At 48.3% G+C, this 27,039-nt stretch overlaps 1 protein-coding gene across 2 annotated transcripts in view; it reads right to left on the minus strand.

Annotated features, from left to right (window-relative positions):
* Positions 1–27,039, minus strand: part of WNT9A (Wnt family member 9A) — a 236,632-nt gene that overhangs the window by 159,973 nt on the left and 49,620 nt on the right. The window contains exon 2 of one of the 2 annotated variants that reach the window (XM_075588024.1): positions 18,574–18,708. The exons of the other annotated variant lie outside the window; for it this stretch is intronic. Coding sequence (XP_075444139.1) covers positions 18,574–18,708 — 135 coding nt within the window. The remainder of the gene's footprint in view (positions 1–18,573; positions 18,709–27,039) is intronic. 2 annotated transcript variants of the gene reach the window in all.

Here is a 27,039-nt window from a genome sequence, read left to right on the forward strand (position 1 = left end):
CAAAGGCGGACGCCTGATGGGGTTTCCCAAGAGCTGCTCCCCTCTGCACAGGACCAGCGTGCTAAGGGTTAACATTTGATTGTACTATGTGGAACGTCAACCCCACCCACTGGAATGTTAATGAGCCAAGAGGACAAAGGAATTTGAATTCACAGCTGCATTCATTCTGAACCCCTTCAGTGTACATTTGCGTCACCCCAAAGGCGGACAGCCTTTGACACAGCCAAATGCCAGCTAAAGGGTGTGATCCGTTTGCTGCCACTCGCTGATTTTTTGGTGATGTTAAAGCTTCTCTGTTTCAATCTGGAACTCACCAGCCCTTTTATTCCCTGTGCCCAATTTTCCAACTTCCTGGATCTTCAATCTCTCACGACATGCTGAATTGTCCTGCATGCTGGGGGAGATTTAAACCTCCATTTTGTTTCCCCAGCAGGGGATAGTAACACATCCACCTTCGAAGGAAGCAGGGGGGCCTAGGACCTGAAATTAACGCAATTCAGACCCCCTGCTTCCCAAGATTACATTTTGCTAATAAATATGTAGGTTTTGATGCTACAATTTTTTTGTATTTGCATGTGCTTCATCCCTGATGAAGGTGCCAGTTGCACCGAAAAGTTGTATGCTGTTGTGACTCTTGTTGATTGATCTATATTTTTGGTGTGCTTAACTACCTTTTTCATGTGCTTTATCTCTCATCAAATAAATCAGAATCATTTAAGTACGGAAACGTATTAACATAGATTATTTTTCATACTTGGTAATGCTGAATCAGGGGTGGGCAACTCCAATCCTCAAGGGCCACCAACAGTTCAGGTTTTCAGGATATTCCTGCTTCAGCACAGGTGGCGCAGTCAACGACTGCCATCAGTCTTCGACTGAGCCAACGATTAAGTAACCTGTGCTGAAGCAGGGATATCCTGAAAAGATAAACGTGTTGGTGGCCATTGAGGATTGGAGTTGACCATGCCTGTGCTAAATGAACATTCAGCTGCAAATGACCCCCTTTTAAATGGCTCATACGCTCCTTTTCTTGGGCACTTGATCTGAAAAAGGAGCATTTCTTCCCAAACCATAGACTAACCTCAGCCAGTATGGAAAAAAGACAACTTCTATTTCTGCGTTCAGCTTCATTTCCTGCAGGGGAGAATTATATTCTAAACACCTGGCAGAGACTAAAACAGTCACTTGTGGTTACAAGGGGGAAAAAACGTCCAAGGCCCCAATTAATTATGCTTTGAAGTCATTTCAATGAAGCTGAAATGGTGCTAAAATCTATCTGAGCATTGGGAGGTTGGCTTTACAGTATGTTGAGTAGGGGACTGTGGCCTAGATTCACTAACCTCCGTTTAATCCGGACAAATAATGTGACCTAAAACCAGAATAGCCCTGATTTTCCGAGTAAGCTCCTTCTTTACGGTCATCCCTTGCTAAACTAACGCCCATAATTGAGCTCAATAGCATGGAGCTGGGTTGACGACAGACACCTGTGCTGAAGCTGGGATATCCTTAAAAGCTGACCTGTTGGGAGGCCTTGAGGACTGGAGTTGAGAACCTCTGGTCAAGAGTTAAACGTCACGTTATTTCGGGATAAGGCTGTGAATACTTTCTCATCCCCCCTCTCTTTCTCTCTTCAGCAAAAATCCAGAATTCAGTGTCTGGCTGGGAGGTATGACTTAAATAATGTAGCTTGGCGAATAATATGGGATTCAAATATTTTAGGCCATTTAAAATAATGCTTTCTTTTTATGGGAGTAAAACCTGGGAAACCTCCCGTTATTTGAATGAGTATATACTGTGTTATGATAATGTTAAATCGGTGAATTTGGCCCTCCGAGTCTAATTAAATGCTATGTCTGATGTAACACATAAGAACATACAAGTAGATTTCCAGTTTCCATTAATTCAGGGGTGGCCAACTCCAGTCCTCAAGGGCCATTAACAGACTAGGTATTAGGATCACTGATTTATTGAGTCACCTGTGCTGAAGCAGGGATATCCCTTATACCTGGCCTGTTGGTGGCCCTTGAAGACTGGAGTTGGCTACCCCTGCACTAATTCATTGGTTTCTTTTGGATGTAAATGAAGTTGGTCAACCCCAATTTAAACCAGGCTGAGAGTCCACTTTTGTGTGCATAAAAATGTGGCAAAAACGTGGATGAGTGTCCAATGATATCATATGTAATTGGTCATGGAAGTTTCCGATTTTAAGGTATGTGCAGTACTGAAACATATTCAAATTGTAGGTGTCCAAGCTGTGAAAGCACATTGTACAGTACAAAGGATTTGCTGGAACCAGAGAATGTCCCGTAATTACTTCAATAAAAGAACACACTCCAAACTGTAAAATGTTCATTTAATAAGAGCGTGGGATATAACGGAGAGAAGAACCCCATGGCTCCAGATCACAAGACAAGGCTCAGTCTAAGTTTCTGATGCCTTTGTCCATTACTGTTAATCTCAATAAAAACGGTGGATCTCACAATTATTCAGTGTGTCACATTCTATAAAGGGATAAGCTCAGTATCGCTCATTAATGGACTTTTGTACTGTACATTACCCAAAGGCTGTAAAGACATTGCAGTAAGAGGGCTCCACCTCTCCCAATGTCTCGCATATACTACAGTACCTACAGTACAGCTGTGTATTGACTATTGCTCCTCTGCAGAGTTTGCTCTACACCAGTAATTGGAAAAGTAACATATTTACTGGGCTCAGGTTTTTTTTTCAATTGCTATTGTCATTTTTTCCCTATAAATCCTTGATTTTTTTTTTAAAATATCCTTTTCAAGTACGTTGCAGCGAAACCTTCATGTCATTTTCGATTCATAAACAAAGACTATGTATAAGGGTCTAGGACATTGGATCGCAGACATTTTGCCGTAACCAAATCGCCACCAGTAGTTAGCCGTGCCACTCACCTCTCCGCCGGCATATATCTCCGCGGGTCAAGTTAAGCCCCTAACCTTTCCCTAAAAAAACGTCATCTGAACCCCCTATACTAACCCTACCTTCTACCCCAAAAACCTTAACCCCTTACTCTAAAACCTTTTACCCTAAGCCCTCAGTCTAAACCCCTACCCTAAAAAAACCTTAACCCTTACTCTAATCCCCTATCCTAAAAACCCTTAACCCCTTACCCTAATCCCCTATCCCAAAAAGCTTAACCCCTTACCCTATAACATTTTACCCCAAACCCATAGTCTAAAAAAATGATGCTAGGGGGTGGAGTTGGGATACGGTCTATGTAAATCCTATAAAATATTAAACCACGAGCATGCGTGACTTTTTGTGCACCATAAATGCGTCAGAATTGTTGGTCACCTTTTTCTTGGCGTAAAAGAGAAATGCAAGGAGACACAAACACTTCCTAATGCATTCCTACACTATGTATGAACATAGCGCACGCCATACAAATACTAAGAAACATGGTGTGAAATGTAAGGACGTACACTGACATACACCACTAATGGATGGGTGTCCAACACCAGTCTTCAAGGGTCACCAACAGCTCAGGTTGTAAGGATATCCCTGCTTCAGCACAGGTGGCTAAATCCGCCAACCGTGCTGAAGCAGGGATATCCTTAAAACCTGACCTGTTGGTGACCCTTGAAGAGTCGAGGCAGCCGCCCGCCGCCCCTGACCTAATGATCTGAAGTGAAAATTAGTTTTTTTTCATGCAATGCATTTAAAAAAAAAAAAAATCTTTTTATATTCTGTATATAGAGCCCCCTTTGCTGTTACAAAAACGTAGGGTTACAATAAAATGACCCCCATATTCAATTTTTACAAAGTTATAGAACTGCTATTCTGATCATTTTAACGCTAGAATTTTTGTGGTATTCTTTCCTTATCGATACTGCGAAATTGCCTGTTACGTGCTGTTTGCAAATGTGCTACTTGCAAGTTAAGGTTTTTGAGCCAAACTGGAAAGCTTTGGAAAAGTTCCTACATTATTAAACGAGTGTTAAAGTGGTGCAGCACACATCGCGTGAGAGGCTGCTTTCACAGTGCTGCAACCCTGGTAAACTCACTCCCACCATATATCAGCTCTGCAGAAATAACAGCGTGTTCCGCAGAAGACTCGATCGGCACTTAAAAGATTAGGACTAATACATTGAGCACATCATAAAATAACGGCACTTGCCGAAGACAAATTTATTTGCCCACTTGGCTCCACAGTATTCGTCTCATAATTTATATAAAATGCAGTCTTTGTAACCGTAGCTGTGAAATGTTTAGACATTAATGGAGGTTTAGAGCAGATATGTCATCTATAAAGACATTTAGGAGCAGTTTTCATTGTGTCTCGACAATGATGAGTCATTTCTGAGCACACCTTCACTTATTTCCACTCCGTTTTTTATAATGATCCTATCTTCCGTGAGATATACGGTATCGCTACCCTAAAAATGGGCGCGTCTTTCATTTCATGCAACAGATGATTGCTTTAATGGAACAGTAAGCCGCGTTCCAAGATAGGCCGCTGAGCAGCTTCTGGCCTATAAGCTAGACAGGAACAAGCGACCTCACAAGGTGACGGTTTTTGTCTGTTCGTAGGTAACGTCCTGTCCATGGACATTTTAAGCTCCCAAAAATATATTGAGGTGAATTTCGTCTGAATTGGGAGGATTCCAGTGGTAAATCATATGTGGTCTTAGGCTGCGTCCATAGATGGACCAGCAGTGCTGAGGCGTGTGGACGCTCAGCGCTGAGCCCCTGCATCCTCAATGAGGATGCCTTGAGAGGGGGCTCACGCGAGCGTCCGCAGGCGTGCTGACGAGATGGAGGTTTCAGCCGAGCGCCAAGCTGTTTTTCAGCGCGCTGTCGGCTGAAAACCTCCAATCACTGCACAGCAGCGTCAACATCACGGCGCCGTGACGTCGGCGCCGTGACATTGACGTCAGTGCGTCGCGGGCGATTGGCCCAGCAACGTCACTGCCCCGCCTCCAACCACCTCCCCCCGGCTCCCTTCGCGCACGCTGGCTCGCCTGCAAGTCCGTGCAATCGCGCTGACTGAAGCAGGCGAGCCTCAGCGTTAGCGCGCCTCCGCTCTCCCCACCCCTCTATGGCCCGGGCCTTACACCAAGAGAGAACAATGGGTCCAATCAATGGCAATAAACAACCGATTGAGCAACCCCGATGCTATTTTAAGAAGAGAAATGATGAAAGCTCACGCACAATCACGCCGATAAAGAAGTCTGATGTTAATTCCCCTCTGACGTCTCCGCTACTGTTACTAGAAGTATGTACAACATCCCCTGCCTTCCCAACTACATCTGCTGGACATTAAATATGGTAAATATGGTAACTCTGAAATGTTATCCCATACATTCTTTCAACAAATTCAAAATAAATATGGGGGGGGTGGGGGGAAACAGAATTGTGAAATTATATAAATATTTCAATCCTGCCATACACAATGTTACTTTTAGATGCTGTAATTCAAGGAGCAAACCACGCCGATTTGTTTTCTTTCGTGTTTGAATACATGTTTGAAGCAGGGGGGTCTCCAGAGCTGAAGCCCATTAATTGAAGCACTGACCCGAAAGCTGCATATATTAAAAAGAACAAAAGAGTATTTTTTTTTTAAACATAGGATTGAAGCAGGGACCCCCCCCCCCCTCCCGCCCCCCTGCTTCCGGAAATACTTACCTCGGAAGTGGGTGCAGGTATCTCTGCAGTTTCAGCTCCTCCTCCCGTGGGCTAATAGAAAGCTGTACCGGGTGCCGTCACGGCTTCCTACTGGCCTGCAGGACCCGGGAGTTTTGAAAAGCGGCCGGAGTGTGAACCCTGTCTGCTGGCACCCGCTGTGCCGGTAAATATCTCTGGCAGCAGGGGGACCCCGAAGCACTGATATTAAAGGGGTTCGGCTCCGGTGACCCCCTGCTTCAATCCAATGTTAAAAAAAAATGGAGAAAAAACAAACAAACTTGTTTTTGTTTTTAATATATGGCGCCTTTTATTACCTGTGTTGAAAACAAATTACCTACGCGGTCGATCAATTTGTTCTCCTGATCGATCAGCAAAGTTCCCGCTTCCCAGGGTTCACTAAATGGCTGCCTTTCAGTTTCAATCAATGCTTCAGTCAGGGTAGCTCAGCAGCTACAATGTACTCTTATATTACTAAGGTAACAGTATCTATTGTTACAGTTTGCAGCTCAAACTGCTGGGAACAGTGGCAACAAATGATCAGAAAGAGGAAAGTGTTACAATGATCTTGCCCTGCTGGGGAGGTGGGATAAAACCTGCTATAGAAATCAAATGATGCTCAGTACTGTATATTAAAACTCATTAAAAATGACATTGAGAGTTGAATTAAATAAAAATATGTAGTAAGTATTATCTAATACTACAGAACTGGTTTATTAAAAAAAAAACACATACACACGTAGGATATTGCTTGCATTGTATTAAAATAAAAATAATATTTAAACAGATTTTTCTTAAATTGAATACATTTCTCCGAGTAACCGTGCCTCAGTTCACTTCCTTCCTAAGGCCGCGGCCAGGCTATGAGTGAGTGCACTCTCGCTCGAGCGCACTGCCGTGAGAGCCGGGGCGATTTGTGTCCAGGGTAGTTGCGCGCGCAGGTCGGGGGCATGCCCATGATGTCACGTGCGCAGTTCTCCCTCATTGGCTGAACCGCGCACGTGGACAAGGGCAAGCGTGACAAAATTCAAAAGACTTTGTCTCGACAAGCAGCTGAGCGCGGAACGCTCACTGCACATGCTCAGCGTGATCACACACATTACGCTGGTCAAAGACATTGTCACAATGTGTTTGATCACGCTGAGCGCGAAAACGCATGCGCGCTCGCTCTCAGCCTGGCTGCAGCCTAAGGCCTTGTCCAGGGTGGGTAGAGGCGCGCTGGCGCTCCAGCGCTGCGCCCTGCTCAGCCGTGCTTTTCCTGGCCGGCGAGGTGTGCGCGCGGCCTCTACATCACAGAGCTGGTTCGCCCTCATTCGGCAAACCGCTTACGTGACACGCTTGCGAGCGGCAAATTCAAATCTGCTCGCTCGGCAAGCGGCTGAGCGCCGAGCAGGAGCACCTGCCCGCTCACGCAGGACATGTGCATTGTTGCAACGTGTCTACCGTGAGCGTGCGCGCCCGCTCAGCGCCACCCTGGACGAGCCCTTAGAGGGACGCCTTGTTTACGATCTTTCCTTTTTCCAAAACATCAGCTGTCAATCAGTTTGAATACATATTGTTTTAAGAAACACCTTTTGATGTTTTCACTCCTATTTCCTTGTGCTACTGTCCTGTAATTAACAGCGGTGCGCAAACTGTGGGGCGCGCCCCCTTGAGGGGGCGCACGATTATGTAGGGGGGGCGCGGGCTGCTTGCAGGGAAACCTGGGGACGGGCAGAGCTGTGCACGGGCGGCCAGAAGCTCCGTGCTGCTGCTTCTATGTGTCTGTCTTTCAGAGGGGGCGGGGCTTCTCTCTGCACACAGACAGCCCCTCCTTCTCTTCTGCACACAGACAGCCCCTCCTTCTCTTCCTGTCTGCTTCCCGCACCAGTTTTCAGCAGCATGGGGGGTTGGGCGATCGGAGCATGTCGCCCCCCCAGGTGAAATTGTGTGTGTGTGTGTGTATATTGAGTGTGAGTGTGTGTGTGTGTGGGGATTGAGTGTGTGTGTGGGGGGGGGAGTGTGTATGTGGGGGAGTGAGTGTGTGTGTGTGGGGGGGGAGTGAGTGTGTGTGGGGGGATTTAGTGTGTGTGTGTGGGGGGGGGAGTGAGTGTGTGTGTGGGGATCAAGTGTGTGTGTGGGGTGGGATTGAGTGTGTGTGTGGGGATTGAGTGTGTGTGGGGGGATTGAGTGTGTGTGGGGGGATTGAGTGTGTGTGTGTGGGGGGGATTGAGTGTGTGTGGGTGGGGGGGGATTGAGTGTGTGTGTGTGTGGGGGGGGGATTGAGTGTGTGGGGGGATTGAGTGTGTGTGTGGGGTGGGGATTGTGTGTGTGTGTGGTTTGAGTGTGTGTGTGGATTGAGTGTGTGTGTGGGGGGGTTGAGTGTGTGTGTGGGGGGGATTGAGTGTGTGTGTGTGTGTGTGTGTGTGTGTGTGTGTGTGTGTGTGTGTGTGTGTGTGTGTGTGTGTGTGTATTGAGTGTGTGTGTGTGGGAGGGACTGAGTGTGTGTGTGTGGGGGGGGGATTGAGTGTGTGTGTGGGGGGGGGGATTGAGTGTGTGTGTGGGGGGATTGAGTGTGTGTGTGGGGGGGGGGATTGAGTGTGTGTGTGTGTGGGGATTGAGTGAGTGAGTGGGTGTGTGTGTGGGGGGGATTGAGTGTGTGTGGGGATTGAGTGTGTGTATGTGGTGAGTGTGTGTGTATGTGGTGATTGATTAAGAGAGAGAGAGTGTGTGTTGTAATGCAGTGGTGCGCAAACTGGGGGGGCAATGAGGCGCAAGATTATTTAGGGGGGCGCAGGCGGCGTGCGACGAAAACTGGGTACGCGGGCCGGCAGACGCTGTGCGCGGGAGCACGCAAAAGCTGTGCGCGAGGGTCGGCTAAGAAGATGTGCACGGGCGGGCAGCCGAAGATGTGTGCGGGTAGCTGAACAGGATAGTGCAGGTGGCGGCCACGTGATGGTGTGTGTGTGGCTGTGTGTGCGCACTTTGAAGTGCGCTCAGCAGCAGTCAATGCGCACACACAGCCACACACACACACACAGCCACACACAAACACACAAATAGCCCCGATCCACGCTTGCAAAATTATGCAGGACACCCTGCGCTCATGCTTGGAGAGTTGGTGATGTCACCGCGAGCTGTTGAAATATGTAAGTATTTAAACATATTTGGATTTATATTGTATACCGTTTAATAAAGGGGGTTTTTTTTTTCATGTGATTTTGATTACATCAGGCAGGGGGGGCCCGAGAAATTTTATGGATGAAAAGGGGGGGCTCGGCGTAAAAAGTTTGCTCACCCCTGCTGTAATACACTGATCCCCCCTCATTTCAGTCTGAGCATTGTGCTTTTATTTACACGGGTGTTGCTGAGCAAGTCCGCCTGGGCTGGCTGCCCCCGACCTTTCCCACAATGGCATTCGGAGTACGACTTATGGAATGAATGTTCTGAGCTTCAGTGATTGTGTCATCAAACAAAACGTCTGTTTACAAGCACTGACATCCCGGGCCGATACGAGAGAAGTGCAGCAGGATACAAAGCTAAAATACATTATTATAATATGCATCTGTTTCTTTGGGAATGCTCTGTCCATGTACCCCAACCCCAATATAGCGAGCTGACCAAAACTGTGAATGTTAAGCAAAAATATAGAGAGATTATGCAGGTGTAACAGACATTGTTGCTCCTGTCGATAACACAATTTATTGTGTTATAACACATGGGAATAGTATGATGCATTACCCATTAAATCTACAGCTCAAGCTGCCGTTTTAAAAAATATATATTTGTTTTTCCCCAATCAATATGTGCATCAATACAATCTGCACACTGACAAATGATTAGCTAAGCTGCAGATCGATCCGTTCTCCTGTAATCAATTACTTGCTTGGGGCTATTTAATTCAGTTCTTGCACAGCATTGTGGGCAATGTAGTTCCTGGAATATGATTGAATGGGCAGTTACTAGATACAATTGGTTCACTGCTAGAGAGAGGGCGGCTCTCAAGAGCCAGAGCCTGTCAGAAGGGGAAGGGGGCTGTCACTTTGGAAATGCTTCCTACATTAGAAACATTAAAAATGTCTTTAAAACATTCTTTTTTTTTTTTTAATTTATTTTAAATGCTACAAGTATTTTCTGATAGTACAGAACTGATTTATTTAAAAAAAAACAACAAAAAAAAAAAACACATGTAGGATATTGCTTGAACTGCTGCTTTAAACTAAACTCTGCTTCATTGAAATAACTTACACCAGACACAACATGAGGTAAGGCCGTAGCACAAGTTATTAAACCATAATAACAATATAGAACTCAAACCAATACATAGTGAGCCAGAAACATACTTCATTAATAACAATGGCTCAGCCTCCCAGCCAGGAACCTGAATTACCATGACAACCAAACCAATAATTGAACCATTCCTGAGACCATACTCATAATTAACCCTTCTCCAACCTTGTACTGCGACAAATAAACCCATGCATGCATCTCTCTCTCTCTCCCCCTCCCTCTCCTTTATTCCTATCACCATATTCCCGCCCAAACTTTACTCATCCCCTGCCTACCACACCTCGGCCAATGATTTGACCCTTCTCCTTAGCCTAGCAACACACCTTCAACCAATCCCTAAACGCCTGCTTTTATCTCTGCCTGGAGACAACCTACACCTTTCCCGCCTAATTCACTGCATCGCATTAACAAATCACCTGCCCCGTTGACCGAGGTGAATTAGGGGTCATCCCCAGTGCCATGTCGCTCTATGGCTAATTGCCTCAGGGGCTTTCGGAAGAGCCACAGGATTCAACAGCAGTGATTAATGCAGAATATCACAGAATATTCCACCACAGAGTGCCATTGGGAGCAATAATAGAAACTGAAAATTTCCCCGGTTTTTTAACACATTTCAAACACATTTCTTACAATCTAAAACGAAAATCGCAACTGTTTTTGCGAACAACATATATTGCAAAATGGCTATTTTTTGTAAAAAAAAAAAAAAAAAAAACGTGAAAAAAGGTGTGACCTGAAACAAGGTCAACCACTGGTTGAGCCACCTGTGCTGAAGCAGGGATATCCTTAAAAACTGACCTGTTGGTGGCCTTTGAGGACTGGAGTTGGACACTCCTGAGCTAGATGTAATCAACCTGCTCCAATGTCTCAACTGACCATGTTTGCAAACTAATTTTCAAAACATATACCCGTAGGTGTCTGATTTTTGTGAAGAGAAAGGTGTCCACCACCTACTTGTAAATCCTTAATTATAACCCTGCCGTTAGTTCATTCTGGTCATAGGAGAGACTGCAACTTTACGCACCGTGAAAGCCATATCTACTACAATATAGTATTTTTCGTTTGTGTTTGTTTACGTTGACACATCGCTACTCTTTCTCTTCATTTATTACTTCTACCATCTGAACATTTGGCACGGGCCTCTATAATACACACAGGAACTAGAATAGCAGCTCATGGAGAGATTGAAAGCAAGGGCAGTAAAGCATAGAGGATGTGGTTAACAAGGCTGCCATGAGGCAAAACTTCAAGGCACAGACACACACGCACATCCAGCCCTTGGCTCACGTTGCAAATGAGTTTGTTACCTCTGAAGCAGGAAGACATCCAACTCAAAAGAATAAGGGTCAAATGGTGAAGTAGGAAAAAAAAAAAAAATAGAATGAGAAGTTATAAAGCAAAATTTGGCCTGAGCAAGATGGGAATTAAGCAGCAGATGCACACGCTCAAGAAAACCTTGACTTATTATGAAAGAATTCTGGTACCCACAAACGAGAATACCACATGTGGTATAACCGTCAACGAGGAGATTTTCAAAAGGTTTAAGATTTAAAAAAAATATTCTTCCTTCTGTTTCAGGACAGGAGGAAGACGGATCTGGATGATGGGTTACTATACAATTCGCAGTTTAAAAGGTCATTGAGTCACCTAGGTACCAAATGGCTGTGAAAGAAATACAAACGCTCTATTTACTTTCATTTCTGTAGGTGCCGTTAGCGTTGCCAACAAGCTCAGGAGACCACCCATTATGTCCACCTAATTTTCAGTTCTGCTGACTGGCGTAGGGGTAGTGGTTGGATATTGGGGGTGGCCAAGGATACCATTCAATAAAGCACAACAAACCTATATTTTGGCAGTTGAAATATATGAAGTAGTTTACAAAAATATAACAGCTTTCGTCCCTTCTGGAGAGCACGAATCCTAACAGCTCGAGCTCAAAGAATCTTTGAGATGCGGGTTTTCAGGAATTTGGGCCACAGGTTCTCGTCCTCCAAAAAAAGTAAAATAAAATAAAAATGAAAGCATTGTGTTGCTAAAAATATTCCGTGTCCAGTTTTGATGAATTTATCCGGGGCATATAATATGCATTTTCTCAAATACAAAATCAAACTTTTATTTGCTGTGAGAGAAAGTGGCAGCCATTTTGTTTCCCAACCAGAGCAACACTAAAATGGACAGCATGCGTCTCACGTACTACAGCTTCAAAAGGAAAGGAAGGGATCACTGCGGACATTGTGAAGTTTGTTTTAAAGTGAGATCAACAAAAATGTAGCATTGAATGTGGAGTATAACAGATGGCACCTGTAACTCAATCATAGGGGCCAGCGCTGATTAATATAGCACTATGTGTTGGCATCGGACGCAGCAAATAGCTTCAATATTCAGCACCCACGTTTTCTCTTAATTCAGTGTCCACGAATAACTCCTCTTGTGATACACTCATGACTGAAGTCCGTTTGGTAGCGGTTAACCTCACAGTGCCACCACCGCAACGCAGGGTTATGTTTTGGTGGGCAATCCAATACTAATGGAAATAGCAGCTGGCTGCACACGTCTGGCCTTACTTTGAAACACCAAAGACTGAAAAGATGTGGCTAATAGAAATACTGATACAACTACAAATCTATCTTCAAAGGCTAAACCCGGACTATGCCCTTAACTGCGTGTCTCCTCACCCAACTCCAAGCCCCCTGCCTAAGGCCTGGGACCCGCTGCGCCCGGCGACGCGGGCGGCTGCACGAGCGTTCCCCACCAGCAGGGGAATCCTCCCGAGCCGGTCCCGGTCCCCCCTCACGACACAGCTCACTACACGCTGTGACGCGTCAGACGCTAGGGGATTCAAGAGAATTGTAATTCCTAGCGTCGACGCGTCACGTGGTGTGGCTGTGAGCCAATGAGGAGGGGAGGCTTCGGGGAGCGGGGAGGAGAGTGTGGAGGGAAAGCAGCGTGAGTGCCTGTCTATGCCTGTGTGTGTGTGTATGTGTGTGCCTGTCTGTGTTTGTGCATATGTGTGCCTGCCTGTGTGTGTGTGTGTGTGCATGAGTGTGTGTGTGTGAGTGCATGAGTGTCAGCGTGTGAGTTAGTCTCCTGCTGCAGCCGGATACAGTGTCCCTCTACCAGTGCTGTCTGTACAAGCCCAGCCGATCACACACCTAGGGCAGCCCGCAGCAGCTCCCTGCTGCAGCCCGAGCCTGAGCCCGTGGAGGGGAGGGGGGGGTAGCGGGTCCCTCCGCTTAAACCATGCCCCCCGCTTAAACCACGCCCCCCTCCCTCCCACTCCAGCCCCGGCTCCTGCTCCCTACAGACCGCATATCGCGGTCTGTGTCTGTCAGCGCCCCGCCTGTCTGCAGTGCTGGCGCGCTGACGGAGGGAGCGGGGCCTTAGCCTAAGCCCCTTCCCTGCCTGCTTCACCCCCATTTTTCATTTTCCCTCTCACTTTAGCACTCAGCCATGCAACACAGTCTCAACTATTGAAACCGCGTGCGTCATAATGTCAGATACGTTACAATTAAGAACGCACAGGTTCACGGGTTTCAAATCCGAACTTCAAAGGTCCGTTCGGAAATGGAGTTGAACAGCGGTCACATTTTCCCAAGTTAAATTTGAGCCAAAACCTGAGAAATGCTAATTTTCAGATGTGTTTTCTATTTCTATTTATATAGTTATATTATAGACATATGTATATATCTATATCTTGAGTTGGGGAAAAAAAAACCTGACAAAAAAAAGTTAAGTGGAAAATGACTTTAAAAAGTAAACACGTTACTGCTTATATTATGTTTTTCCATATATTTAAAAAACCAATCGAGTTTCAGCAAAACCAAAAACAAGATTTATTTTAATTTAACCTATAACCTATAACGCGCTCAGCTGTGGTTACAATACCTACTGACTTCTTTGGAAGCTCACGAAAGGCTCATGCCGAATAACAGAATAACGCAGGGGTTCCGGGAATTCAGCGGTGCTTCAGTCGTCATTTTGTGTACGCCGTTTTCCACTGTTGCACCTTGTGCTGCCAGAAGCACCAGCAACGTGTGGCTCACTCTCTGGTAGTGGAAAAGTTAAATTGGGGACTGAGGGCGACTCAGTGAATGTTTCTAAGCTGGGCACCTTTATGACATTTACATTACGCCGTGCCCTCACTTACTGTGAAAGCTACAGTTCACGTGCTTTTATTTGCTAAAATACAGCACCATATTTAGCAAACAAAAAAATATATATTTGGTTGGAAAAAAAATTCTATTGCCGAATGCTATTGGTGCAATTTTTGCCTCTGTTTTGCACCGGCTATGCAGGACGGGAGACGTTGATGCATATCTGCTGTGTTGATTCACCGGAAAGAAGCAATGCCACGTACAGTAGCAGTCCCACGTGCTGTAGCAGTCCCACGTACAGTAACAGTCCCACGTACAGTAACAGTCCCACGTACAGTAACAGTCCCACGTACAGTAACAGTCGCGAATGCTGCAGGAGTGCCACGTACAGTAGCAGTCCCACAAACAGTAGCAGTGCCACGTGCTGTAGCAGTCCCATGTACAGTAGCAGTGCACGTACAGTAGCAGTCACACGTGCTGTAGCAGTCCCACGTACAGTAGCAGTCCCACGTAGAGTAGCAGTCCCACGTGCAGTAGCAGTGCCACGTGCAGTAGCAGTGCCACGTGCAGTAGCAGTCCCACGTGCAGTAGCAGGCAAACTAAAATAGTTGATAGTTTAGAGCAATTTAATAGCTAAAATAGTCGATTCTTTAAATCTGCTGATCAATGTACTGAGCGGTATATCTAATAATAATAATATATTATATGTTTTCTTACCGTGTATACTAGGGTACGCAATACTGTACATACTGTACCATTTGTATCAGTTTAATTATATAGCCCAGCCCTTTAATTATATAGCCCCCCCATACGCAGCGCTTTACAACATTACAATAGGAGTTAAATAATGTACATTACAAACAATGGGAATAAGTGCGACAGATGAATGACAACAAAGAGCTTGCAATAAGGTCACAGGTAGCGTCAAAGGAACTGTCCACTGAGCTACTCAACAAGAAACAGGCCGCAAACACCATCCTAACACCTTTAACCTTTGGAGATTGCAGTTTTTTTTAAAGCTCAGATCGTTTTAAAACTGGGTGAAAATAAAACAAGTGCACCTGTAACTAAAAATAAAGTGCACTAAAGGAGGTGTGTAATGGAGAGGAAACCAGATGGCGATACCGAGCACAGCACCCCGCTTAAGGCCCACTGGGAGGTGAATTCTGGTACCTGCCACAGTGTGGGTGAACCCTGCTGGGTTATGGGAGACTGGAACAGAGCCTGATAGTCAAGGGGTGATAGTCAAGGGGTGATAGTCAAGGGGTGATAGTCAAGGGGTGATAGTCAAGGGGTGATAGTTAAGGGGTGATAGTCAAGGGGTGATAGTCAAGGGGTGATAGTCAAGGGGTGATAGTCAAGGGGTGATAGTCAAGGGTTGCCTCCCCAGCCAAACGCTCCTTTCTGGACTTATATATAGCCAGCATGGTTCCTGGCCCTGTTGTTCTGGGACAGTGGGTGCCCAGAAATCTCTGTAGGAGTCAGACAAATGATTCCCTTGCCCACATATAATGCTACCTGTGCAGCCACTTGTCTCAATTGGCCTAATGGGTACTATAGCACAGCTGCATTTAAGATCACATGCCATGAAAAGGTTTAGCGAGCTCCTTTGAAGTACTGCAGAGATTTGCAATCATTTTAATGTGGAGGTTTGGTGACCCCCCACCGAGCTCTGCTGATACAGATCCATTAAACCAGTTGTAAAACAGTGTAGAAAGGGATTCCTGGATTAGGGAGACGAAAATAGCCTGTCATTAATTGCCAGTCAGTGTTCTCATGTCAGATCTAATTATTCCCAACCTATTACGTAACTTAAACAAGTTACTGGCTACTTAACAAAAATGCTACAGTTAGTCATGTGTGCATATGTCAATAGGCCATAACCACTAATCGTCAACAAGAGTCAATTCATCAGCTCTCAAACTCGGCACGTCATACGCTAGCAAGATAAGACCAAAACAAAAACATGTATATTCACTGAGCAGTGACACGCTGAGATAGGCTCTATGCATGGTCTCAATGCAAGTGTGGTCCGCCACTTAGAAGTTTGCATGTCTTACTAAATCCCTTATGGCATCCAGCTGTGAAGGCGCTGGACTTGTATACGGCCAATTAGTGACCAGATGCGTCCCTCAAGAGAACTAAATCCAGCTCGTGATTAGTCAGGGAAGTCAGGTGCAGGGATCAGTGGGAACAAGGTACAATAAACGAGAAGAGCGCTGAGAACAAGTGCAAAGCAGATGCCGAGGTGGGAGGCAAATTACCTTGATGTTACAATTAGGGGGTGTTTACCAAATCCTGCCAGCAGAGCGTAATGTGCACAAAATGAATTACTGGGCTCCATTATAATAAAACAGTATAAGAAAAATGCAAATAAATATTAGGCCTATTACAGTTACATTGTATCGACACAATGAATGAGTTAGTTAAACACGAGTTGGTCTCATGCCAAATGAGTGAGACTTGATCTGACTAAGCATACCATGACCAACCGCGGCACACACACCTCTCCAGGCATAGAGAGTAACCAAACATTTTTAGACGCGAGAAAGTACTGTAACAGCATTTTAATTGATGTTAAAGACATGCTAACTTGCCTTATTAATATTCATAATGTCATGATATTTATTGCACAACATCTGCAACATGCCCAGAAACATATTATATGTATGCTAAACCCACAGAAAACGTTGCTAGATTTTTATCTCAGCGTGTTCTCTTGTCTGCAGTTGTACAAGGTACTAAATGACTCTAGGTTTATTTGTAGTACTTCAAAACAATAGTGGTTTAGCACAGTTATCACACCAAACAGAGAATGTTGTCTCATAAATACAGCTTGGTATCAAGAATTGCAAGTTGGTATCAAGCATTGTTAATTGATCGGGCAGTTTTTGGCATAGAATCAGCCCCAGTAAGTGAATTATTTCCACGTTAGATCTCTTATATTTGTTTTATGAACATACTGTGCTGTACGTCGACTCTCACAGCAATTTAGTGAGCGATTGTAAGAATTGGTGAAGTTAATGGGAACAATATTATAATTGTGCTCTAATCCAGGGGGGGCTCAACTCAAGTCCTCAAACTCCCCCAACAGGTCAGGTGTTCAGCATATTCCAGCTTCAGCACAGGTGGCTCAATAAGAGAAGCAGTTGAAGACTGATTGAGCAACCTGTGCTGAAACAGGGATACCCTGAAAACCTGACCTGTTTGTGGGGGGGTGGGGGGTTTGGGACGCTCTATTAGAGAGGGTTGGGGTTCCTTACAATGCATCTGATCACAGACGCGCTGTTAGAGAGGTTGGAGTTCCTTACAATGCATCTGATCTCGGACGCGCTATTAGAGAGGGTTGGGGTTCCTTACAATGCATCTGATCTCAGACGCGCTATTAGAGAGGGTTGGGGTTCCTTACAATGCATCTGATCTCAGACGCGCTATTAGAGAGGGTTGGGGTTCCTTACAAGCATCTGATCACAGACGCGCTATTAGAGAGGGTTGGGGTTCCTTACTAGCATCTGATCACAGATGCGCTATTAGAGAGGGTTGGGGTTCCTTACAATGCATCTGATCTCAGACGCGCTATTAGAGAGGGTTGGGGTTCCTTACAATGCATCTGATCTCGGACGTGCTATTAGAGAGTGTTGGGGTTACTTACAATGTATGTGATCTCAGACACGCTATTAGAGAGGGTTGGGGTTCCTTACAATGCATCTGATCACAGACGCGCTATTAGAGAGGGTTGGGGTTCCTTACAATGCATCTGATCACAGACGCGCTATTAGAGAGTGTTGGGGTTCCTTACAATGCATCTGATCTCAGACGCGCTATTAGAGAGGGTTGGGGTTCCTTACAATGCATCCGATCTCGGACGCGCTATTAGAGAGTGTTGGGGTTACTTACAATGTATGTGATCTCAGACGCGCTATTAGAGAGGGTTGGGGTTCCTTACAAGCATCTGATCACAGACGCGCTATTAGAGAGGTTGGAGTTCCTTACAATGCATCTGATCTCAGACGCGCTATTAGAGAGGGTTGGGGTTCCTTACAATGTATCTGATCTCAGCCACGCTATTAGAGAGGGTTGGCCTTCCTTACAATGCATCTGGTCTCAGACGCGCTATTAGAGACGGTTGAAGTTACTTACAATGTATCTTATCTCAGACGCGCTATTAGAGAGGGTTGGGGGCATGCATAATTTAACAATATTATTATAGGGTTCATTAACCAAATAAAGGTTGAAACCCACTGAAATAGGCCCTATGATACTGTAAGGCTGAACCAAGCAAGAAAATGCATTATTCATTGCATTCTAATTTTTATGTGAACAACATCAGAGCTTCAAATACTGGATTTCTACCTAGTGCCTGGAAATTGTTGAAGTATCAACAAATTAGACGGCAGACAAAACGACCGAATACACAGCATACAATACAGTATGTTGCAATTGAGGTCAATGCCTTAACGTATTTCCAAAATCCACTAATGGGTAAAGCATGTCCAATAAATTTTACACAGACCTGTATTGCAACAAGGGCCAGTTTCCGAATGCGTTCATATCTACTTACGTTCGGCTGTATCTTCCATGTCTTCCATGTCTCGGTGCCTCTTCTATGGGCCGGGGTTGGTGCATACTCTGGCCAGTATTCTGCCCCTCCGAAGTCAATCTTGTGTGGGCACGTAGGGACATGGGGGCTGGAGTTCTGGGGGTCACGTAAAAAAAAAAAAAACAAGGGGGAGTTTCAAATATGGCCGGGGGATATGCCCTTTAACTGGGACCATATACGGCGTGAGTGTGATTTTATAGAAACCAGCTCATAGAAAAAGGGATGGGTAAAAGGTAAATAAAAAATAAGTGCCATTATCTCTCCTTGGATTCCAATCTTTAGGTATAGCAGTGCTTATATTCATTGACAAAAGGTTATTATTTAAGGTTATTGGAACTTGGGAGAGGGGGGGGGGTGTATGGTAACAATATTGTAATGACTTCTGATAAACATTCTTACAATCACGCACAGAACATCATACAATGTAACAATTGGCCTGCCGCCAATAATGGAGTCGGCGACATTTATTGTTTCCCAATAGTGCCAACCAAGACCTTGGGAGCAAACATTTCCAGAGCCAGGCCAACAGTCCTGGAGATCTTCCATTTCCGGCTAACCTAAAAAAAATCTCCATTCAGTATAAATGTGCAGTGCCATCTGCAAAAAAGTGTATATGTATGTATGTATGTATGTATGTATGTATGTATGTATGTACAGTATGTATATATATATATGCAAATACAACTGTATGCTCATCTGCAGTTGTATTTGCATATTTGCTTTCCTGTGGTGGGTTTTTGTCACTTTTTTTTACTCACCATAAGTTAACTCAGTATTATGGTATATATATATATTTATTTTCTCAGCAGGAGATTTCCAAGGGCTGAAGAAGAGGAAATATACATACATACACCCCTTATTTTACATGACACCCAAACATTCACTTAATCTAATTGAACCAGTACTGCAGACTATAGGGGAAACAAATATAACTCTGGAGAGGATGAACACAATGAACTAGTGCAGAGCGGCTGATTTCAAGAATGTTATCCTTTTTTGAGGCTTTTTGGGACATAAAACAGATTACAGGATAACTTTCGAGTATCCTCTTCCTTTTTACCGCAAGGATTAAAGGCGCAGAACTGCAGGCTGTGTGTGCGAGGGAACTGCAGGCTGTGTGTGCGAGGGAACTGCAGGCTATGTGTGCGAGGGGAACTGCAGGCTGGGTGTGTGAGGGGAACTGCAGGCTGTGTGTGAGGGGAACTGCAGGCTGTGTGTGAGGGAACTGCAGGCTGTGTGTGAGGGAACTGCAGGCTGTGTGTGAGGGAATTGCAGGCTGTGTGTGTGAGGGGAACTGCAGGCTGTGTGTGTGAGGGAACTGCAGGCTGTGTGTGTGAGGGGAACTGCAGGCTGTGTGTGTGAGGGGAACTGCAGGCTGTGTGTGAGGGAACTGCAGGCTGTGTGTGTGAGGGGAACTGCAGGCTGTGTGTGAGGGAACTGCAGGCTGCGTGTGTGAGGGAACTGCAGGCTGTGTGTGAGGGAACTGCAGGCTGTGTGTGAGGGAACTGCAGGCTGTGTGTGTGAGGGAACTGCAGGCTGTGTGTGTGAGGGAACTGCAGGCTGTGTGTGAGGGAACTGCAGGCTGTGTGTGAGGGAACTGCAGGCTGTGTGTGAGGGAACTGCAGGCTTTGTGTGTGAGGGAACTGCAGGCTGTGTGTGAGGGAACTGCAGGCTGTGTGTGAGGGAACTGCAGGCTGTGTGTGAGGGAACTGCAGGCTGTGTGTGTGAGGGGAACTGCAGGCTGTGTGTGTGAGGGGAACTGCAGGCTGTGTGTGTGAGGGGAACTGCAGGCTGTGTGTGTGAGGGGAACTGCAGGCTGTGTGTGTGAGGGGAACTGCAGGCTGTGTGTGAGGGAACTGCAGGCTGTGTGTGTGAGGGAACTGCAGGCTGTGTGTGTGAGGGGAACTGCAGGCTGTGTGTGTGAGGGGAACTGCAGGCTGTGTGTGAGGGAACTGCAGGCTGTGTGTGTGAGGGAACTGCAGGCTGTGTGTGAGGGAACTGCAGGCTGTGTGTGAGGGAACTGCAGGCTGTGTGTGAGGGAACTACAGGCTGTGTGTGTGAGGGAACTGCAGGCTGTGTGTGTGAGGGGAACTGCAGGCTGTGTGTGTGAGGGGAACTGCAGGCTGTGTGTGAGGGAACTGCAGGCTGTGTGTGTGAGGGAACTGCAGGCTGTGTGTGAGGGAACTGCAGGCTGTGTGTGTGAGGGAACTGCAGGCTGTGTGTGAGGGAACTGCAGGCTGTGTGTGAGGGAACTGCAGGCTGTGTGTGTGAGGGAACTGCAGGTTGTGTGTGAGGGAACTGCAGGCTGTATGTGTGAGGGGAACTGCACGCTGTGTGTGAGGGAACTGCAGACTGTGTGTGCGAGGGGAACTGCAGGCTGTGTGTGAGGGAACTGCAGGCTGTGTGTGAGGGAGCTGCAGGCTGTGTGTGAGGGAACTGCAGGCTGTGTGTGAGGGAACTGCAGGCTGTGTGTGAGGGAACTGCAGGCTGTGTGTGTGAGGGAACTGCAGGCTGTGTGTGAGGGAACTGCAGGCTGTGTGTGAGGGAACTGCGGGCTGTGTGTGAGGGAACTGCGGGCTGTGTGTGAGGGAACTGCGGGCTGTGTGTGAGGGAACTGCGGGCTGTGTGTGAGGGAACTGCGGACTGTGTGAGGGAACTGCGGGCTGTGTGAGGGAACTGCGGGCTGTGTGTGAGGGAACTGCGGGCTGTGTGTGTGAGGGGAACTGCAGGCTTTGTGTGAGGGAACTGGAGGCTGTGTGTGTGAGGGGAACTGCAGGCTGTGTGTGTGTGTGAACTGCAGGCTGTGTGTGTGAGGGAACTGCGGACTGTGTGTGTGAGGGGAACTGCAGGCTGTGTGTGTGAGGGGAACTGCAGGCTTTGTGTGAGGGAACTGCAGGCTGTGTGTGTGAGGGGAACTGCATGCTGTGTGTGTGTGTGTGTGAACTGCAGGCTGTGTGTGTGTGTGAACTGCAGATGGTGTGTGAGGGAACTACAGGCTGTGTGTGAGGGAACTGCAGTCTGTGTGTGAGGGAACTGCAGGCTGTGTGTGTGAGGGAACTGCAGGCTGTGTGTGAGGGGAACTACGGGCTGTGTGTGAGGGAACTGCAGGCTGTGTGTGAGGGAACTGCAGGCTGTGTGTGAGGGAACTGCAGGCTGTGTGTGTGAGGGAACTGCAGGCTGTGTGTGAGGGAACTGCAGGCTGTGGGTGAGGGAACTGCGGGCTGTGTGTGAGGGAACTGCGGGCTGTGTGTGAGGGAACTGCGGGCTGTGTGTGAGGGAACTGCGGGCTGTGTGTGAGGGAACTGCGGACTGTGTGAGGGAACTGCGGGCTGTGTGTGAGGGAACTGCGGGCTGTGTGTGTGAGGGGAACTGCAGGCTTTGTGTGAGGGAACTGCAGGCTGTGTGTGTGAGGGGAACTGCAGGCTGTGTGTGTGTGAACTGCAGGCTGTGTGTGTGAGGGAACTGCGGACTGTGTGTGTGAGGGGAACTGCAGGCTGTGTGTGTGAGGGGAACTGCAGGCTTTGTGTGAGGGAACTGCAGGCTGTGTGTGTGAGGGGAACTGCATGCTGTGTGTGTGTGAACTGCAGGCTGTGTGTGTGTGTGAACTGCAGACGGTGTGTGAGGGAACTACAGGCTGTGTGTGAGGGAACTACAGGCTGTGTGTGAGGGAACTGCAGGCTGTGTGTGTGAGGGGAACTGCAGGCTGTGTGTGTGAGGGGAACTGCAGGCTGTGTGTGTGAGGGGAACTGCAGGCTGTGTGTGTGAGGGGAACTGCAGGCTGTGTGTGTGAGGGGAACTGCAGGCTGTGTGTGAGGGAACTGCAGGCTGTGTGTGTGAGGGAACTGCAGGCTGTGTGTGTGAGGGGAACTGCAGGCTGTGTGTGTGAGGGGAACTGCAGGCTGTGTGTGAGGGAACTGCAGGCTGTGTGTGTGAGGGAACTGCAGGCTGTGTGTGAGGGAACTGCAGGCTGTGTGTGAGGGAACTGCAGGCTGTGTGTGAGGGAACTACAGGCTGTGTGTGTGAGGGAACTGCAGGCTGTGTGTGTGAGGGGAACTGCAGGCTGTGTGTGTGAGGGGAACTGCAGGCTGTGTGTGAGGGAACTGCAGGCTGTGTGTGTGAGGGAACTGCAGGCTGTGTGTGAGGGAACTGCAGGCTGTGTGTGTGAGGGAACTGCAGGCTGTGTGTGAGGGAACTGCAGGCTGTGTGTGAGGGAACTGCAGGCTGTGTGTGTGAGGGAACTGCAGGTTGTGTGTGAGGGAACTGCAGGCTGTATGTGTGAGGGGAACTGCACGCTGTGTGTGAGGGAACTGCAGACTGTGTGTGCGAGGGGAACTGCAGGCTGTGTGTGAGGGAACTGCAGGCTGTGTGTGAGGGAGCTGCAGGCTGTGTGTGAGGGAACTGCAGGCTGTGTGTGAGGGAACTGCAGGCTGTGTGTGAGGGAACTGCAGGCTGTGTGTGTGAGGGAACTGCAGGCTGTGTGTGAGGGAACTGCAGGCTGTGTGTGAGGGAACTGCGGGCTGTGTGTGAGGGAACTGCGGGCTGTGTGTGAGGGAACTGCGGGCTGTGTGTGAGGGAACTGCGGGCTGTGTGTGAGGGAACTGCGGACTGTGTGAGGGAACTGCGGGCTGTGTGAGGGAACTGCGGGCTGTGTGTGAGGGAACTGCGGGCTGTGTGTGTGAGGGGAACTGCAGGCTTTGTGTGAGGGAACTGGAGGCTGTGTGTGTGAGGGGAACTGCAGGCTGTGTGTGTGTGTGAACTGCAGGCTGTGTGTGTGAGGGAACTGCGGACTGTGTGTGTGAGGGGAACTGCAGGCTGTGTGTGTGAGGGGAACTGCAGGCTTTGTGTGAGGGAACTGCAGGCTGTGTGTGTGAGGGGAACTGCATGCTGTGTGTGTGTGTGTGAACTGCAGGCTGTGTGTGTGTGTGAACTGCAGACGGTGTGTGAGGGAACTACAGGCTGTGTGTGAGGGAACTGCAGTCTGTGTGTGAGGGAACTGCAGGCTGTGTGTGTGAGGGAACTGCAGGCTGTGTGTGAGGGGAACTACGGGCTGTGTGTGAGGGAACTGCAGGCTGTGTGTGAGGGAACTGCCGGCTGTGTGTGAGGGAACTGCAGGCTGTGTGTGTGAGGGAACTGCAGGCTGTGTGTGAGGGAACTGCAGGCTGTGGGTGAGGGAACTGCGGGCTGTGTGTGAGGGAACTGCGGGCTGTGTGTGAGGGAACTGCGGGCTGTGTGTGAGGGAACTGCGGGCTGTGTGTGAGGGAACTGCGGACTGTGTGAGGGAACTGCGGGCTGTGTGTGAGGGAACTGCGGGCTGTGTGTGTGAGGGGAACTGCAGGCTTTGTGTGAGGGAACTGCAGGCTGTGTGTGTGAGGGGAACTGCAGGCTGTGTGTGTGTGAACTGCAGGCTGTGTGTGTGAGGGAACTGCGGACTGTGTGTGTGAGGGGAACTGCAGGCTGTGTGTGTGAGGGGAACTGCAGGCTTTGTGTGAGGGAACTGCAGGCTGTGTGTGTGAGGGGAACTGCATGCTGTGTGTGTGTGAACTGCAGGCTGTGTGTGTGTGTGAACTGCAGACGGTGTGTGAGGGAACTACAGGCTGTGTGTGAGGGAACTACAGGCTGTGTGTGAGGGAACTGCAGTCTGTGTGTGAGGGAACTGCAGGCTGTGTGTGTGAGGGAACTGCAGGCTGTGTGTGAGGGGAACTACGGGCTGTGTGTGAGGGAACTGCAGGCTGTGCGTGTGAACTGCAGACGGTGTGTGAGGGAACTACAGGCTGTGTGTGTGTGTGAACTGCAGACGGTGTGTGAGGGAACTACAGGCTGTGTGTGTGAGGGGAACTGCAGGCTGTGTGTGTGTGAGGGGAACTGCAGGCTGTGAGTGTGTGTGAACTGCAGGCTGTGTGTGAACTGCAGACGGTGTGTGAGGGAACTACAGGCTGTGTGTGAGGGAACTGCAGTCTGTGTGTGAGGGAACTGCAGGCTGTGTGTGTGAGGGAACTGCAGGCTGTGTGTGAGGGGAACTACGGGCTGTGTGTGAGGGAACTGCAGGCTGTGTGTGTGAACTGCAGACGGTGTGTGAGGGAACTACAGGCTGTGTGTGAGGGAACTGCAGGCTGTGTGTGAGGGAACTGCAGGCTGTGTGTGAGGGAACTGCAGGCTGTGTGTGAGGGACCTGCAGGCTGTGTGTGAGGGGAACTACGGGCTGTGTGTGAGAGAACTGCAGGCTGTGTGTGTGTGAACTGCAGGCTGTGTGTGTGAACTGCAGACGGTGTGTGAGGGAACTACAGGCTGTGTTTGAGGGAACTGCAGGCTGTGTGTGAGGGAACTGCAGGCTGTATGTGAGGGAACTGCAGGCTGTGTGTGAGGGAACTGCAGGCTGTGTGTGAGGGAACTGCAGGCTGTGTGTGAGGAGACTGCAGGCTGTGTGTGAGGGACCTGCAGGCTGTGTGTGAGGGAACTGCAGGCTGTGTGTGTGTGAACTGCAGGCTGTGTGTGAGGGAACTACAGGCTGTGTGTGAGGGAACTGCAGGCTGTGTGTGAGGGAACTGCAGGCTGTGTGTTAGGGAACTGCAGGCTGTGTGTGTGAGGGGAACTGCAGGCTGTGTGTGTGAGGGAACTGCAGGCTGTGTGTGAGGGAACTGCAGGCTGTGTGTGTGAGGGAACTGCAGGCTGTGTGTGTGAGGGAACTGCAGGCTGTGTGTGTGAGGGAACTGCAGGCTGTGTGTGTGAGGGGAACTGCAGGTTGTGTGTGTGAGGGAACTGCAGGCTGTGTGTGAGGGAACTGCAGGCTGTGTGTGTGAGGGAACTGCAGGCTGTGTGTGAGGGAACTGCAGGCTGTGTGTGAGGGGAACTGCAGGCTGTGTATGTGAGGGAACTGCAGGCTGTGTGTGAGGGGAACTGCAGGCTCTGTGTGAGGGAACTGCTGGATGTGTGTGTGAGGGGAACTGCAGGCTGTGTGTGTGAGGGGAACTGCAGGCTGTGTGTGTGAGGGGAACTGCAGGCTGTGTGTGTGAGGGGAACTGCAGGCTGTGTGTGAGGGAACTGCAGGCTGTGCGTGAGGGAACTGCAGGCTGTGTGTGAGGGAACTGCAGGCTGTGTGTGAGGTGAACTGCAGGCTGTGTGTGTGAGGGAACTGCGGGCTGTGTGTGAGGGAACTGCAGGCTGTGTGTGTGAAGGAACTGCAGGCTGTGTGTGAGGTGAACTGCAGGCTGTGTGTGTGAGGGGAACTGCAGGCTGTGTGTGAGATGAACTGCAGGCTGTGTGTGTGAGGGGAACTTCAGGCTGTGTGTGAGGGGAACTGCGGGCTGTGTGTGAGGGAACTACAGGCTGTGTGTGTGAGGGAACTGCAGGCTGTGTGTGTGAGGGGAACTGCAGGCTGTGTGTGTGAGGGGAACTTCAGGCTGTGTGTGAGGGGAACTGCAGGCTGTGTGTGAGGTGAACTGCAGGCTGTGTGTGTGAGGGGAACTTCAGGCTGTGTGTGAGGGGAACTGCGGGCTGTGTGTGAGGGAACTACAGGCTGTGTGTGAGGGGAACTGCGGGCTGTGTGTGAGGGAACTGCAGGCTGTGTGTGAGGGAACTACAGTCTGTGTGTGAGGGATCTACAGGCTGTGTGTGAGGAGACTGCAGGCTGTGTGTGAGGGGAACTGCAGGCTGTGTGTGAAGGAACATTTTGAATGGCACATTTTGTCTGGTTTGCAAACATATATTGCTAATGATGCCAAGTAATGTACCTCAATACCTTTCCTACTGCTCCTTAATACCCCAAAATTGCCCATGAAGTTTAGGCCGCATCAACAAAGCGATTAAAGAGGTGTTTCCATCTGGTTCCCGAGATACATACATCTGAAAGGACTGCAGGTAGCAGACCCGGCGCAGTGAGGAATATGGATGTTTAAAGGTCCGTCATTGCGATCTATTGGCCAGCGTGATGTGGGACCTTTCAACAGGATTTAGATACCGGCAGCACCTACAGTAACCATTTCAGAGAGCAGGAAATCCCCGGAACTGAAATGAATGTGCTTCAGCTCCTGAGACCCCATCCGTCCCACCAAGGGTAAAAAATAAGAAAATGCTCTTTTAAAGCTGAAGTAATACTCCATCTATTTACACGGCAGTTCATAGGTACTGTATGTTGAGCACTAATGACATTTAATTACATACATGTCCCTTTGTATTTGAGGATAACTCCCCCCGGAATTGCATTCAGTCCTCCGTAGTGAAAAGTGATCAGCTTCTAACTTTAGCAAACATGTTTGGCCGTGGATTATGTTACTCAATGCAATAAAATTCCCAGTAGGATTCAAATACGAGATGTGTTGTGGGGGAGGGGAGGGTGGGAGGGGGTTTCTAACTGGTTTCCAAGATTTTCATTTCCTCGCATGGTACAGAGGCGGGTTTCACAGTTTAAAGCAGCTTTTAAAATTAGTTTTG

This window comes from Ascaphus truei, chromosome 2, assembly GCF_040206685.1.
Source record: "Ascaphus truei isolate aAscTru1 chromosome 2, aAscTru1.hap1, whole genome shotgun sequence".
In the NCBI taxonomy this organism is placed as follows: Eukaryota; Metazoa; Chordata; class Amphibia; order Anura; family Ascaphidae; genus Ascaphus; species Ascaphus truei.